The sequence below is a fragment of the Tetrao urogallus genome (assembly GCF_951394365.1).
Source record: "Tetrao urogallus genome assembly, chromosome: 6".
Taxonomy (NCBI): domain Eukaryota; kingdom Metazoa; phylum Chordata; class Aves; order Galliformes; family Phasianidae; genus Tetrao; species Tetrao urogallus.
Window position 1 is genome coordinate 48,512,279 of NC_136819.1, and position 13,115 is coordinate 48,525,393.

General features: G+C 42.4%; 1 protein-coding gene across 3 annotated transcripts in view; it reads left to right on the forward strand.

Moving 5' to 3' along the window:
- Positions 1-310: 310 nt before the first annotated feature.
- EML1 (EMAP like 1) overlaps positions 311-13,115 on the forward strand; it is a gene marked incomplete at both ends in the record, with an annotated part of 77,478 nt that continues 64,673 nt past the window's right edge. For all 3 annotated transcript variants that reach the window (XM_079536786.1, XM_079536787.1, XM_079536788.1), the window contains one exon: positions 311-377. In XM_079536786.1, the coding sequence (XP_079392912.1) occupies positions 311-377 (67 nt within the window). The remainder of the gene's footprint in view (positions 378-13,115) is intronic.

The following is a 13,115-nucleotide window of genomic DNA, read 5'->3' on the forward strand; positions in this document are numbered from 1 at the left end:
CTCGGCTTTCTCCCCGCGGTCTCCTTCGCCGGCCGCCCTCTGACGGTGGAGCGGAGATCCCGGGCCGCGGCGGCTCCGGCCGCGCAGCACCCGGCAGCGGGGAGCGCCCCGCCCCGCCCCGCCCCGCGGCCGCCCCCTCCCGCAGCCCCGGCGCGGCCGCCGCCCCATCCGCGGCGGAGTGAATGGGTTGCCATGGCAACTGAGTGAGGCAGGCAGCAGGCCGCCGCGGCCCCCGCCGCCTCCGCTCCTCAGCGCGCGGACGAAGCGGCCGCCGGGACGGGCGAGGGGAGGCCGGCGGCGCGGCGGCAGGATGGAGGACGGCTTCTCCAGCTACAGCAGTCTTTACGACACCTCCTCGCTGCTCCAGTTCTGCAACGGTGAGAGCGGGGCGGCCGCGGGGAGCGACGAGGTGCCGGCGTCCCGGCGGGGCGGGGGCGAAGGCGGAGGCCGGCGGCGGGGAGAGGAGGGCCTGCGGGCAGGCCTGACCGCACGGCCCCGGCTGAGCCGCGGGGAGAACGGGAGGGAGGAAACTTCGCCCCTCGGCCTCCCCGTTACGCAGCTCCGGAGCCGCGGGGAACTTCTGCACCTGGCCCGTAGGAATTCGCGTACACGCGTGCGTGCGTGGATGTGCGTGCGTGTATCCGCTTCGAGCAGCCGGCAGCGAGCGGTCGCGCACCGCCGTGCGGCTCTGCGGAGTGCCTCAGCCCGGCGGACGCCCCTCGTGTACGGCCGCGCTGTGTCACACCGAGAGCAGTGAGCGCGCAGCGTCCCGCCGGCCTGGGCAGGTGGCCCTGGGATCCCTGAGCTGCAACCTTCCGAGCAGTGCTGGGGCAGCTGTCTGCTGTCACCTGGTTCTCCTTTTTTTTTTTTTTTTTTTTTTTTTTTTTTTTTTTTTTTTTAACGTTTATGTCACTTAAGAGGCTGCCTGGTGTGATGTGTGTGGTGGCCTGGAAGGCGAGCTGCTTGGCCCGCCGTGACAGCTTGTGGAAAAGACAGAAGGAAGTGAGGAATTTGTCGGTGTTATCAGAGGAAATACTTGTGAGGCTGGCCTGCGTGGCGCTGGGGATTATGGAGCTGGCTGGTGTTTGCTGTTATGGGGTGAAAATACATCGTGTGTGCTAAACACTGCTGGGAGTTGCTCCTGGAAAACTTAAGAATTGAAAATCGCATATTTGGAGATTGGTTACCACTTTTCAGCAGCAAAATAAGGAGCTTTCCTAATCTCAAATGTCAGTAAAAACTGACCTGTTAATCTCTAGTTCCTCCAGGTTTTAACAGTGCTCTGGCTTTCTGCTGTCTGAGCAGCTGGAGCCAGGTTAGTATTAAATCGCTTTATGGCAACAACTGCATCAAAAAGCTTGCATCAAACAGCTCTTCTCATATCTTCATTTTTTCCACATCTCGCAGGATTCTTTTTGTGGTGTGCTGTATGACAGGGGTAGGATTACAGAAAACACTACTTTGTGCGGACCTTGATGTTGTGGGAGTCATTTTTTAGAATGTGAAGAATTGAGCTATGCATTGTGTGGGGCTGCAGTATTCTCCGAGCTCTTCCAGAGGGAAAACCATGACTATGTACGGGTGTTGTGTGCTAATAACAGATGCCTGTTTTGCCTCAACTTAGTAAATATTTCACTGCAAGTATTTTTTAACAAGAAAATATGCATTGCATTGATTCATTTCAAACTCTGTACTCTAATCCATTTGTAAGCGAGCTGGCTTCCTACCAAAATCCTTGGGCTCTGCTTTTGCTGTATTCATGGCAGTAGCATACATGTGGGAATAGTAGGAGTAAAAGCACTTTCTGAGCAGTTTGAATAAGTGGAGTATCTTATTTCTGAGAACTCACAGTTCTGTTGATTTTGTAACCCTGAGCACATAGTATGTGAGATGAAAATACACCGTATATACTCATGTTGCATATAGGTTTGAAAACCGTAGTTAATCCGTAAGTTTTATCCTCTTGAATGAGTTGCTGAAGAGATTATTTGCCCATTTGTCATGCAGTTGTCAATGCAGAGCTCAGAAACTGTTGTTAACTTGAATTATTCTGTGTTTATAAAAGAAAGTGGTTTGATTCAAAGTCTTTCCTTCAACGAGTTAACGTTCAGTGAGACTTCATTATACGAGATGAAGCAGAACAAGAGAATGGGGTCTTTGAATAGTGCCTTGAGATGATCAGATATTTCATACTGACACACATGACCCATAAGGGGAAAAATGCAGATGAAAAATACCAGTGAAGGTTTTAAGGTTGAAAGTGGAAAAGAAAACTGCTTTGGAAGGAAGTGAAAAGCTCTTTCAAGTATAAGGGGTACTGTGAAAGGTGATATGGGCCGTGAGTAGGGCAGGAATAAAGAAGAATCAAACAGTATGAGCAGGTGATAGGCATTTGAAGAAAAATATGACTTAGGTGTTGGGCAAAGCAAAATAAAGCAATAGTCGGTAAGTACTTGATTTGGCCATTGTTGTAGGTTGAGAAGTTTTTCCTTCCGAAGAGAGGAAATAAAGATTAATTCTAGCTTTACAAGTTGTAGTGGAAATACTCAGTCACAGCCTGAAGTAGTGATTGAGCACCTGGTGGGTGGGCAGGGCCAACCCAGGGGAGCTCAGGTGCACGCAATGTACCTGAGTGACCCAAGGGTTGGAACCAGGATCCACCCCTTCCCAGCACTTATGTAAGTGTTGGCAGTGTAGGTGAGGGCACCTCTTGCTGGAGTGCCCTGCCTACCCGAGGTCTTCTGAAGGTAAGCTGTTCTTTTCCTTCATTTCTGCATCCGTGGCTGCTGTGTTCAGGCTCGTTCTCATTTGCTGCAGCCAAGGACTTTGCCACCCTGATATCATTGTCCTTTTATAGCATTACACAAGTACAGACATAATGGGAATTATTGGTTGTCTGAAGATGAAGAAACAAGAGACTGTCTATGTGAAAAGATCAGAATACAAAGCCAGCGCTCCTATAAGAATAATGCAGATAACCTGTGGGCAGCACAGGTGGCCTGGGCAGTGGGAACATCTCCACTTGGCACAAGGACAGCTGTGTTTTCTCCAGTGTTCCAGTTCTTTCCCTGCTAGGGACAGGTGGTGGCTGCCGAGGGTATGCAGAAGCTTCCCTGCAAGGGGAGGAAGGAGTGAAGTGCTGGGAGGTTGTGATGGGGTAAGGGAAACAGGGTCTTGGTTGTTGGAGGACCTGGTTAGAGAGGGAAGAGGTAATAGGAGGGCAAATTGGCAAGTTTACCCTGAGCCTTCCTTTTTCTCTAGAAATGGTTCGGAGTTCAGGAGAAGGATTTTTTTTTTTTTTTGATACTATACGGGCCTGGTCCATGTGATTGTGTAGTAATGTGTTCTTGTAGCTTACAGAGTATACAAATATTGTAAATGGAGACAGGAGAGAAGAAAGAGGCAAAGAAAACATGTTCATTTGGAGCTGCATGTCTAAAATCTAGGACAAATATTTAGCACATCTAGTTCAAAGACACCTACTTCCTTCAGCGCTTTTACAGAGCAGTGGGATAGAGTTGGCATTTGAGAACCACTATGTTAATGGATTCAGATGTCAGTTGGAGATGGCATCAAAGCAAGAAATATGAACTTGCAACATGCTTTTTAATCAAGTTATTTCATTCTTCTTCCCTTAGCTGTAGACCCAGAGGAAACAGTATGTGCCTACCTCACTGATATTTATCATACTATCTAGAAATCTCCCCCTGTGTTTTCAGAGGATGAGCTCTTCAGGGCAAAATTTTTGCCTATTCTTTATTTTTTCTTTAAACCAAAGACGCCAAAATAACTTGCTAGTGCCTATCTAAGGATGGTTCTTAACCGACATGTCACTTTCTAGGTAATGAATGCTTTGTTTATTTTGCATCACATAAATGATAACAAATAATCACCCAAGCTTCATTTGGATTAACTGTGCCAGGTTGTAGATACCCTCTCTGATGTAACTTTTCTGTAGTTTTTAGTTTGAAAGCTGTAATGTTCATTCACAGTCAACCAATATTTTACTAAAGCGTTTGTCAAACTGAAGAGTAGAGCACTGGTAAGGCAGTTCAGTGTCAAGCTTTTTAGTAGCTGTGTAAGAAGTAATAAAGAGAACCACACTGCAGATGAAATTCTGCAGAACAAGGCACATCCTGGCATTATGTACAGTGCTTATCTTGCCTCCTAATCACTCTTGCAGCTCAGAAATTCACCTGTTATGATTACAAACGTGTCAAGTGGGGTTTGGGCACTGGTGTATGGATCCTCTGACCACGATTCCCTCTCCAGTCACAGCTGTAACTATGGTCTAAGAAATGTGGCCTGCACTGCACTGGTAGCTGTGGGCATCGTATTTGGGGAGTCAAATATGAAAGGTAAAACTTGTGCTTCCTGCGTTCTGCAAGACGCCTGTGTGATCTTTGAGGAGGAAGGGAGAATTTATCCTTGGTTCATTTACAACTAACTCATAGTATTCTTCACTTGGCTAGTGGGGAAACAGTAGCTGTCAAATGGTCACTTCTGCAAACAGCTGCCTTGCTCAACAGAAACATCAAATTTAGAGTATTTGGGAGAAGCAGTAAAGAAATGTAGAACAAATTCTTTCTAAGTGGAATTGATTTATCTCTAAAGGGTTCTATAATGTTAATTATTTCTTTTAAAGCGCTTACCATCAAAATGGTTAGTACAGTTGTCAGTAGAAAAGTATGGATTTCATGGAAATTTTGAAGTGATTTTTAACTGTACCAACATCTATTTTAAAAAGTCAATCAAATAAACCCTCAACTTTTAAAAGTAGCACCTTACAAAGCTGCTGCATCATATTATTAAGGTTTTTGCTAGGTAACAGTTCTGACAACTGTCAGTTTCTTTCCTTTCTCATTCACCCCAAAGTTATGAGAAGTAGACTGTGTGACTCTGCTCGTGTATTTGGTGTTGGTTGGTTGATTTCCAAGTTACCTGAAAATTATCTGCTGCTTCTCCCAAATGAATTGAATATATGTACATTTTTTCTCTGACTCATCTGTCTACAAGCATAGGGATGCCCTAATGGTGAGGAAATGAACCCCACAAACAGGAAACCTCTATGGATAGTATTATTTTGGCGGTTTTCTTTGACATCTGACTCCTGCACTTCCTCTCCCTGACTTTCCAAAATACATCCAGTTACTCTCTTCCTACAGCTGGACCTAAATTGCACAGCAGTATGTAGATTAGGGCATCAACAATGCTAATCAGAGTCTTGCAGTTTTCAGGTCACTAGCTCAAAGCCATCAAGGCTAGAAGGGGTTGTAATTTGTTTCACTGTCGCCACTTTCAGGAATAATGCAAAGAGAAAATGGATTTGTCTCCTTGGACAAATTAATGTACTGCATGTAGAAAAGGATGTTGCAAGCGTGTTCAAAGTGGTGCTGCAAAACATGTTAATCACTTTACTCATGTTTATTTATTTTGTTTCTCAATAGCAAATAACATGTTGAGGGAGGAAGGCATACCAGGCTTTCTTGTGTTTCATCTCTAGACTTGTTCTCTGCAGGACCGTGGCACGTTTTGGACTTGTGGAGATGACCTATATGAAGCTTCTGTCAGTTTGGTAGGACAGCAGAAGATTTTATTAGCAAGAACTGCTTGGAGAACACTTTATCATTGCAATTTCTTCTGGCTCTTACCAGTTGGACCCTTAAATGTACTGCAGAATTGGGCTCTGTTAGATGTTTGCTTCATGTTTCAAACTATACAGCACGTAAGATGAGCTTCTATCAAGTTGCTTCTAGGCTTGCTTCTGTTCTGAGATTGAGGAGAAGGGTGGCATACAGAAACGTGTATCACGTGTCTAGTAATTGAATGCAAAATGAACCATTCACTATGAAATAAAATTAACTTGCTGTAATGGATACTTTCACAATATATATTGTTAGACTACTAAAGCTCAAACTCTTACTATTAAGATGCCATATAAGTAAAATGAATTTGTTGCTCTATAATTAGCTATGTATTTCCAAATAATGAATTACTAAAAGCTCTTTTTCATCATGAATAGCATTAATTGTAGTTACTAAAATTGGCAGGAGGGAGGAAGGGTGGCTTTTTAATTTTTTAAAATAAGCTTTTAAAAACAAATGAAAATATCGACCAGTCGTGAGAGAGTCTTACTGTGTTAGTCTAACCTCAATAGAGAATCTGTGTCAGTGTTAGCAGGATGGGGAGAAACTGCAAGTATCAAGTATTTTTTCATGAATAAAACAACATAGAGAATTGTAAATTAAAGCATTGGGCTCTCAGCAGCAAAACATGCTTTATCTGATCTTCAAGCTTTTTAAAAAATTTAATAGTACTTTGCACAACTGAAGTGCGTGTTTTAAGTTCTAATTAAGAATACCCAAACTCACATTCTTTTATTGAAGCTTAAACCACGTGCAAACAATTCAGATAAGGATTAAAATTATATTAGAAGTACATTATTGAAAAGAGAATACATGAGGAGGAAGAGAATGAGTACTGCAGTCAGTGACATACATTTTAATAGGCTTTATTCTGACTTTCTTTTTTCCTTTCCTTGGAAATTCAAGCTGAAATTTTTAAAGTTTGATGCTGAAGCTTGTTGGTCAAGAGAAGTAATGAAGAACCTGTCATTAGGTAATTAAAATCATGAGAGAGATGTGAGAGAATAAGTAGGAGTATTGCATGAAACAGTACGATGACTGTATTTTAGTGGAGTGTTTGCTGTTTGCAGATGCCACTAATTGGGCGGCTGTAAGGTATTGCCAAAGCTTAGAGGGAGCATGGAGGGGACTGTGCGTGATGCTGCTCTTCCATGAAACAAAATGAATGTTCATCCATTATATAATTAAAATGTGGAAGTAGCTCCCTGAGGTTTTTTAAGGGAGATGGGGTGGGATAATGATATGTTAACATGATTTCACTAAATTAATTCTTTGGAAAGTAATTAAGTAAGATTGTCCACACTCCATTACTTCCAAAGACTAAAATCTGACATGGTCCATCATTTTCTTGTCTTGCTTCGAAATGACTGCTTGTTGAATAAATATAACATACCAATTTGAAAACCAGTAAGTGAGGTTTCAAACACTGCCTTTAGATGTTGTGGGACATGAAATTACGTTTTTGGATCTTAAATCTGAAATAAATACCTCATAGTAATAGAACAATTTGCGTTTTTTAGTAGCATAGATGCTGTATTTGATCGTAAACGTGGAAACTTCCTACAGGCAGAAAAGAACAATTTTCTTTCCTGGTTTGTATATGAAACATTATTTGTAATCTACTTGTTTGTAGTCAACTGAGTGTTAGGAGCCCTTTCAGTGCATCGGCCTGAGTGAAGCCATAAAGTTTGAAGTTTGTAAGAAGCAGAGTAGGTGAGTGTGTTTCAATGTGTAAATAGGAAAAAGAATCATTGTTTCAAGCTAATAATGGCATTTTTTAAATGAAGACTGGGTGAAAGATCTGTATTTCACGAATGCTTTGCTTCTTTTCCATAGAACTGTGGTTAAAAACAACAACAACAACAACAACAAAACAAACACAAAAAGTCCAATGCAAAACAAGCAGAAATAGCTCTGGTGATTTGCAGCTCCCACACACCCAGATGGGGGCAGCTGGGCAGTGGTGCACTGATGCCTGGCATTTCCCTGGAGGTATGGGAAAGTTTCTGTACCCTGAAGGCAGCAGAATTAGGAGCAGCTCCCCCCTCCTGGGGGGCAAATTGTCCTGAAACCTGAGAAAGATGCTGACAGGCCATCAGTTTTATACTTAGTGTATGTTTTCTAGAAACAAATACCATTCTATTGTTCTTTTCCCTGTCCAGCATTTTGCAAACCTATGAGTCTCTAGGAAGAATTTTTCCAGCTCCCAAGTGACAATGCTGCTTGAAATAGCTTGTCGGGTCTGGCAGGTGGGTCTTCCCTCTGACTCTGAAGTGTGGTTTGTGTAATACGCTGCTTGGCGTGGTCCTAAAGGTCAGCTTACGCTGAGTCTGTTGGCCAGGGATGGCTTCTTGGGCGTGAGTGAGCTCTGCTAGATGGGTGGTCTGGCCAGCTTGGTTGGGTCACAGGGGGCAATGGGGTCTTTATCTAAACTGTTAAAAACCTTACAGGCATTAGCATGTCCTGAGACTCTGGCCGATCTTTATTGGATTTGATGTCTGCATTTACATGTTAAAGAATATCTGTCTTCTTGCTGTACAACTTTGAAATATAGGCCAAAATAATAGGTCAGTGACAGCCAGGACTTTGCTCAGCTAATGTGAAAAATGAGGCCATCTTTTTTAGGTTCCTAACCATGAGCAGAGAAAATTGAATTGTATTTTAAAATGGAATGTGAGGAGTCTGTGTCTGTGGATTATCTGAGGCCTGGATATTAAAGCGTATTTAAAATAGCTGAGAGCATAACAAGGTGAACAATGGCTGATGTGTTTTGAGGTGGGAAGTGAAATGCTGCTGCTGTACAGAACATAGGAGTTTGGCTGTGGAATTCAACAGAACGGTGGTTTCCAGCTCTGAAAACGCACGTGACCAAACTCCAGTGGAGTCAGAGCATGAAGATTCTTAGAAATGCTGTCCCTCACAGGAGGAAAATGAAATTACACCACGACAATTTAGAGATCTCTCTGTAATTCCACGTGTGAGACAAATTAGTTGTTTTTTCTTTTTCCCTTTTTTGCTAGATGGATTTTGTGTCATCCCTGTGGCAGCTGCTTTTCAGTTTGGAAGTTCATGATTTCCTCCGGGTTCAGATATTTTAATGAACTAATTAGGGATCCTCTGGGACAAAAGGTTTTATACATACAACTTTTAAGTTAAGCATTTATATGTTTTGTCTGGCTCAAGGCCTTGCTGCGCTAAGAATTGAAAAGAAGTCTCTTTTAAAAACTTGCTCTTTTTGTCTGCTGTGGCAGATGGGTAGGTGGGGTCAGCTACCAGTGGCATGCAGATAAATCTTTGTGTGAATGGTGTGCTGCAGGACCTGAAGCTGAAGGGCAGAAAACTTTAAAAGAGATTTTGTAAGATGCCCTAGCTCTGGTATGCTGTATTTTAGCTCTCTGTGTAAATTAGCATAAAATGTGTTGTGATAGGAAACAATCTGTAAAGCATATCCCCTGATGCCTGTCCATGGAGGTGTTCAAGGCCAGATTGGATGGGGCCCTGGGCAACCTGGTCTAGTATTTAATGAGGAGGTTGGTGGCCCTGCCTGTGGTGGGGGGGTTGGAGATCCATGATGCTTGAGGTCCCTTCCAACCCAGGCCATTCTGTGATTCTGTGACTTGGTTATCTGTCCCTCTCTGCTGCTCAGTGCCAGGACCAGCAGAGGCACAAATGGCCTCAGGATGTTCTGTCTGACCATCAGGCAGCACTTCTGTGCTGCAGGTGTCAGAGAACTGGCTGCCCAGAGGCTGCAGCGTCTCCTTCTTGGAGGATTTCAAGAGCCACCAAGGCATGATCCTGGGCACCGTGCTAGCTGCTATTCACTACTGAATATTAAAGACTCTCGACTCCTTTGAGGAAATATTAATGGATAGGGCAGAACTAAAATCGAGGCTCTAAATTTACAGCTGTTCTGCTTCATTGAATGATCTAAGAACGGTTATTTCAAACACGGTAGGTATGCATGCAGCAGACTACCTGGCTATTTTATTATTTAATAGCTCCATGTTTCCACTTCTGCTTTAAATAAACACAATCCAAATGTTAGTGTTTATTTGAGGGGTGGTTTTTTTTCTATTTGATTATTTACTGTATGCTGTGTTTTGCTTAGACTTTTTTTAGTGATTATCTGAAAGAACAGGTGTGTTATCAGCACAAGTTCTGAAAGACTTTCTTTCCTCCAAACTAATCTTTCAGCTCAGCTGTAAATCTGTTATCTGAACTGTATTTCAGTGGTCTTCTGTGACCTCGATGATTGGTCTTGGATTCTGTAAGCAGTAAACAGAGACATGGGGTTAAATATTTGGAGGTGAAGTTGAAAAATGTTTACTGTTCTGTTAAGAAAATGCTTAATAACTTTCCAAGTGCAATGAACTTCAGCATTTATGGTCTCCAAGGAGCGATACATTTATATTTTTTTATTTTTTATGGAGTTCAATGGTAAAATGTAAAGGTGAAACTTTAAAACAATGAACAGAACAGAATGGTTTGTTTTCATGTTGTCTCATGTGAGTTATTTGAGAGATGCCATTCTGTAGCTGTGATTCCTAGATAGGATGTTGTTGCCAAGACCGTAACCTCGTACACGAAGTCATACTTCTGAGTGAATAATAGGCTTGCTTCTAAAATTTGTTTAAACAGGGAGATTAAATACCAGGGCAACCTACCTTTTTTTTTTTTTTTTTTTTTTTCTCCCCTTTCTCTTTTTTTTTTTTTTTTTTTCCACCCTAGGGCAAAGCTGTATAAAAGGAGAAATGATTCTTTGAATTAAGCTGCTACACTTGGTGAATTTATCTGGTTTCTGATGTGTATGTATGCATTAAGAGAATCATTCTAACTACTAACTTTGAAGATGAATTTGGATATGTTGCTGCAACTTTTTCAAGTAAATAATTCAACATAACATAGACTAGGGGGAGTCTATGAGGGATATGAAAGGTGCCAGGCTTGACTCTTCAGGTATTATCAGGCAAGGTGTATAAGGGTTGCTCAGGAGTGAAGGTTAAGAGGCCAGAGCTGGGGAAGCTGGCCTGTGGTCGGATAATACTCAGGAGGCTGAGGTTCCTATTTTCAGCCAACAGCACCTCAGGCAGATAAGCTAACGTGAGCTGTGATCAAGTTCTTGCTTCCTCTCCTGCTCTGTGTGGTTTTACCCAGTGAACACTTGACAGACTAATTTGTCAGTTAATTTAACATGCTAACCCAACAGCAAAATCTGTGCTGTGTTTGTGTGTGGTATTTTGTTTTTGCTGGGTTAGTTTTCTGCCAGGTCAGAGAATTAAATCAGCTTTGGGAGGCAGCGGGAGATAAATTATGGGAATAATGGGTGCTGCAGACTAAATGGGGGCTCCTCGATGGGCTCATCTCATCTTGCAGAACTGAACCCGTGTTTTGTCCTTGCAGCTGCTCATCACACCATGTGTTGAATGGCATCAATAAATTAATTCCAGTTACAAAGAGAGATGGGTATCATTTCTACTGCGGCAGATAGAAGTGATACCCTGCCCCCTCCTTCCCTCTTTTAAATCTTGTGCCAGGTCTGGTGGTGGAAGGTGAAGCTGTAAAACCACATGCAAGCCAAGACAGGGGAGAGGCAGGCAGCCCCTGCAAGACTGTAATACGGACAAAGCTCGATTTGTAGTTTAATTAGAAGTTTGTATAGGTGGAAAGCTACGTGTGGATTGCAAATACAATTTTTGTTTCGTTACCCACTCAAAGCACAGTGGACTAATGCAATTTTTTTTTTTTTTTTTTTTTTTTAACAACTGGTATTTCTGCATTTCAATATGGAATGCTTAGCTTCCGTGTGTGTGTGTGTGTGGTTCTGGTCCCTGGAAGCCATAGATCTCAATATTTTGTAGTTATTATGTTGTTTGCAGAAGATGACATTTTAAAAAATCAAATAGGCTCAGGCACATAGGGATGCACTCAATATTTTTATATGCAGAAATTTTCATTCTTAATTGCATACTGTTTTTATTCTTGTATTTTCCAACTTTGTGTTCCTTAAAACTTCCTTTTGTACTTTTGCCATAAAAACAAAGAAAGAGAATGAGTGATCTCTTCTTTATGTTGCCTTTCTTGAGAACGTACTGTTTTGGGGGGCACACAGGTCAGATTATTCCATAGCTTTGCAGGAAAAAGCGTGCCATCAAGACAGTGTGAATTGATCAGTAACAAATAATCTGTGTGCTGCTGCTCTGTTCTCAGAATCAACCCTGGGTGGTTGCGACTGAAGCATTTCTCTTGATAACAGCAGGATCAGTCAAAGGGAAGAGGGAGATCTGCCAGATTTGTGCTTTGAGTCCTTTAAACCAAAATGCTCTTGCAGGATCTACCAGGCATCTTTATTGGTGCTGTGTAGGAAGGGCTGGATTAGTACTTTGAACAGTTGTGTCTCCTGTTTGTTTACTCTCATTAGGTTCCAAGAGTTTGAAGTAAACCTAAAGCAGCTTCAATGATTCTTGCAAGGCTCTGTAGGATTTTCTTGAAGCTCAGACACCGGGTGCCTGATACTGGGTCATTAACCTTGGTGGCTGTGACTTGGAAGGTTATGAGAGACTTGTGCGCATGTTGTTCCAGAAGGGCTTAAGTTCAGGTGTTTTTGTTTTTGTAGTTCTTATTTAAAAAAAAAAAAAAAAAAAAAAAAGTTTAGCCTCAGGGAGGCCCCTAAATCTAAGCCTTTTCCTGCCTCCTGAATTTGGCACTTGCTTCTCTTGGTTTCAGTCTCTGGGTGTGTGCAGTGTAAGCTTTGAAGTAGCTGCTGCCTGACTGAAGCCTCTCTGAAGGCAGGCAGTTAGGTGAGTCAGTTTGTGTGTTTGACTGTTATTTCTTTCCAGCACATAGGTATTTCACACAATACACAAGAATAAGTGATGCCTATTTTTAGTGAAAACCACAGCATTTGAGAATTGCAAAGACTGTATCTTTTCTGGTTTGATTTTAATTTTGAATAATGATTAAAATCAACTGTGGTGAAAAACTTTTTTTTCCGGAGTTTTAATAGTTAGCGTTGAGAATGGTTAATCCATTTAGGAAGTGGATGGAATGACATTCAAGGAGTAGGTATTTTGTCACAGCCCAGTTCTCTTGCACGATGCCCTGTGGGCCACTGACAAGAACTAGGAGAGGCGAGGGAAGATCCATGGGAAAAGCGACTCAAGCTTTTGGATGTCTATCGGTGTGGATCTACACGTTGTCTGCCAATCTGATACTCAGCACAGTGAACATTTGCATCACATCAAACATTTGCAAAGTCTGTGGCAGTGTGCGTATCCCAAACAGCAAACGTGGATGCATTTCACTTCTCCTAGTGGGGCTCTTCAGATGCTATCTCAGCACTGCATGTGTATGTTTCCTAAGAAATAAAATATGCATAGGTCACTTTGGCTATTCCTTATTTCCCAATCTGACTTCCTTTTAAAGAGTTGTCTTGAGGAATCATGGAATCGTAGAATGGTTTGGGTTGGAAGG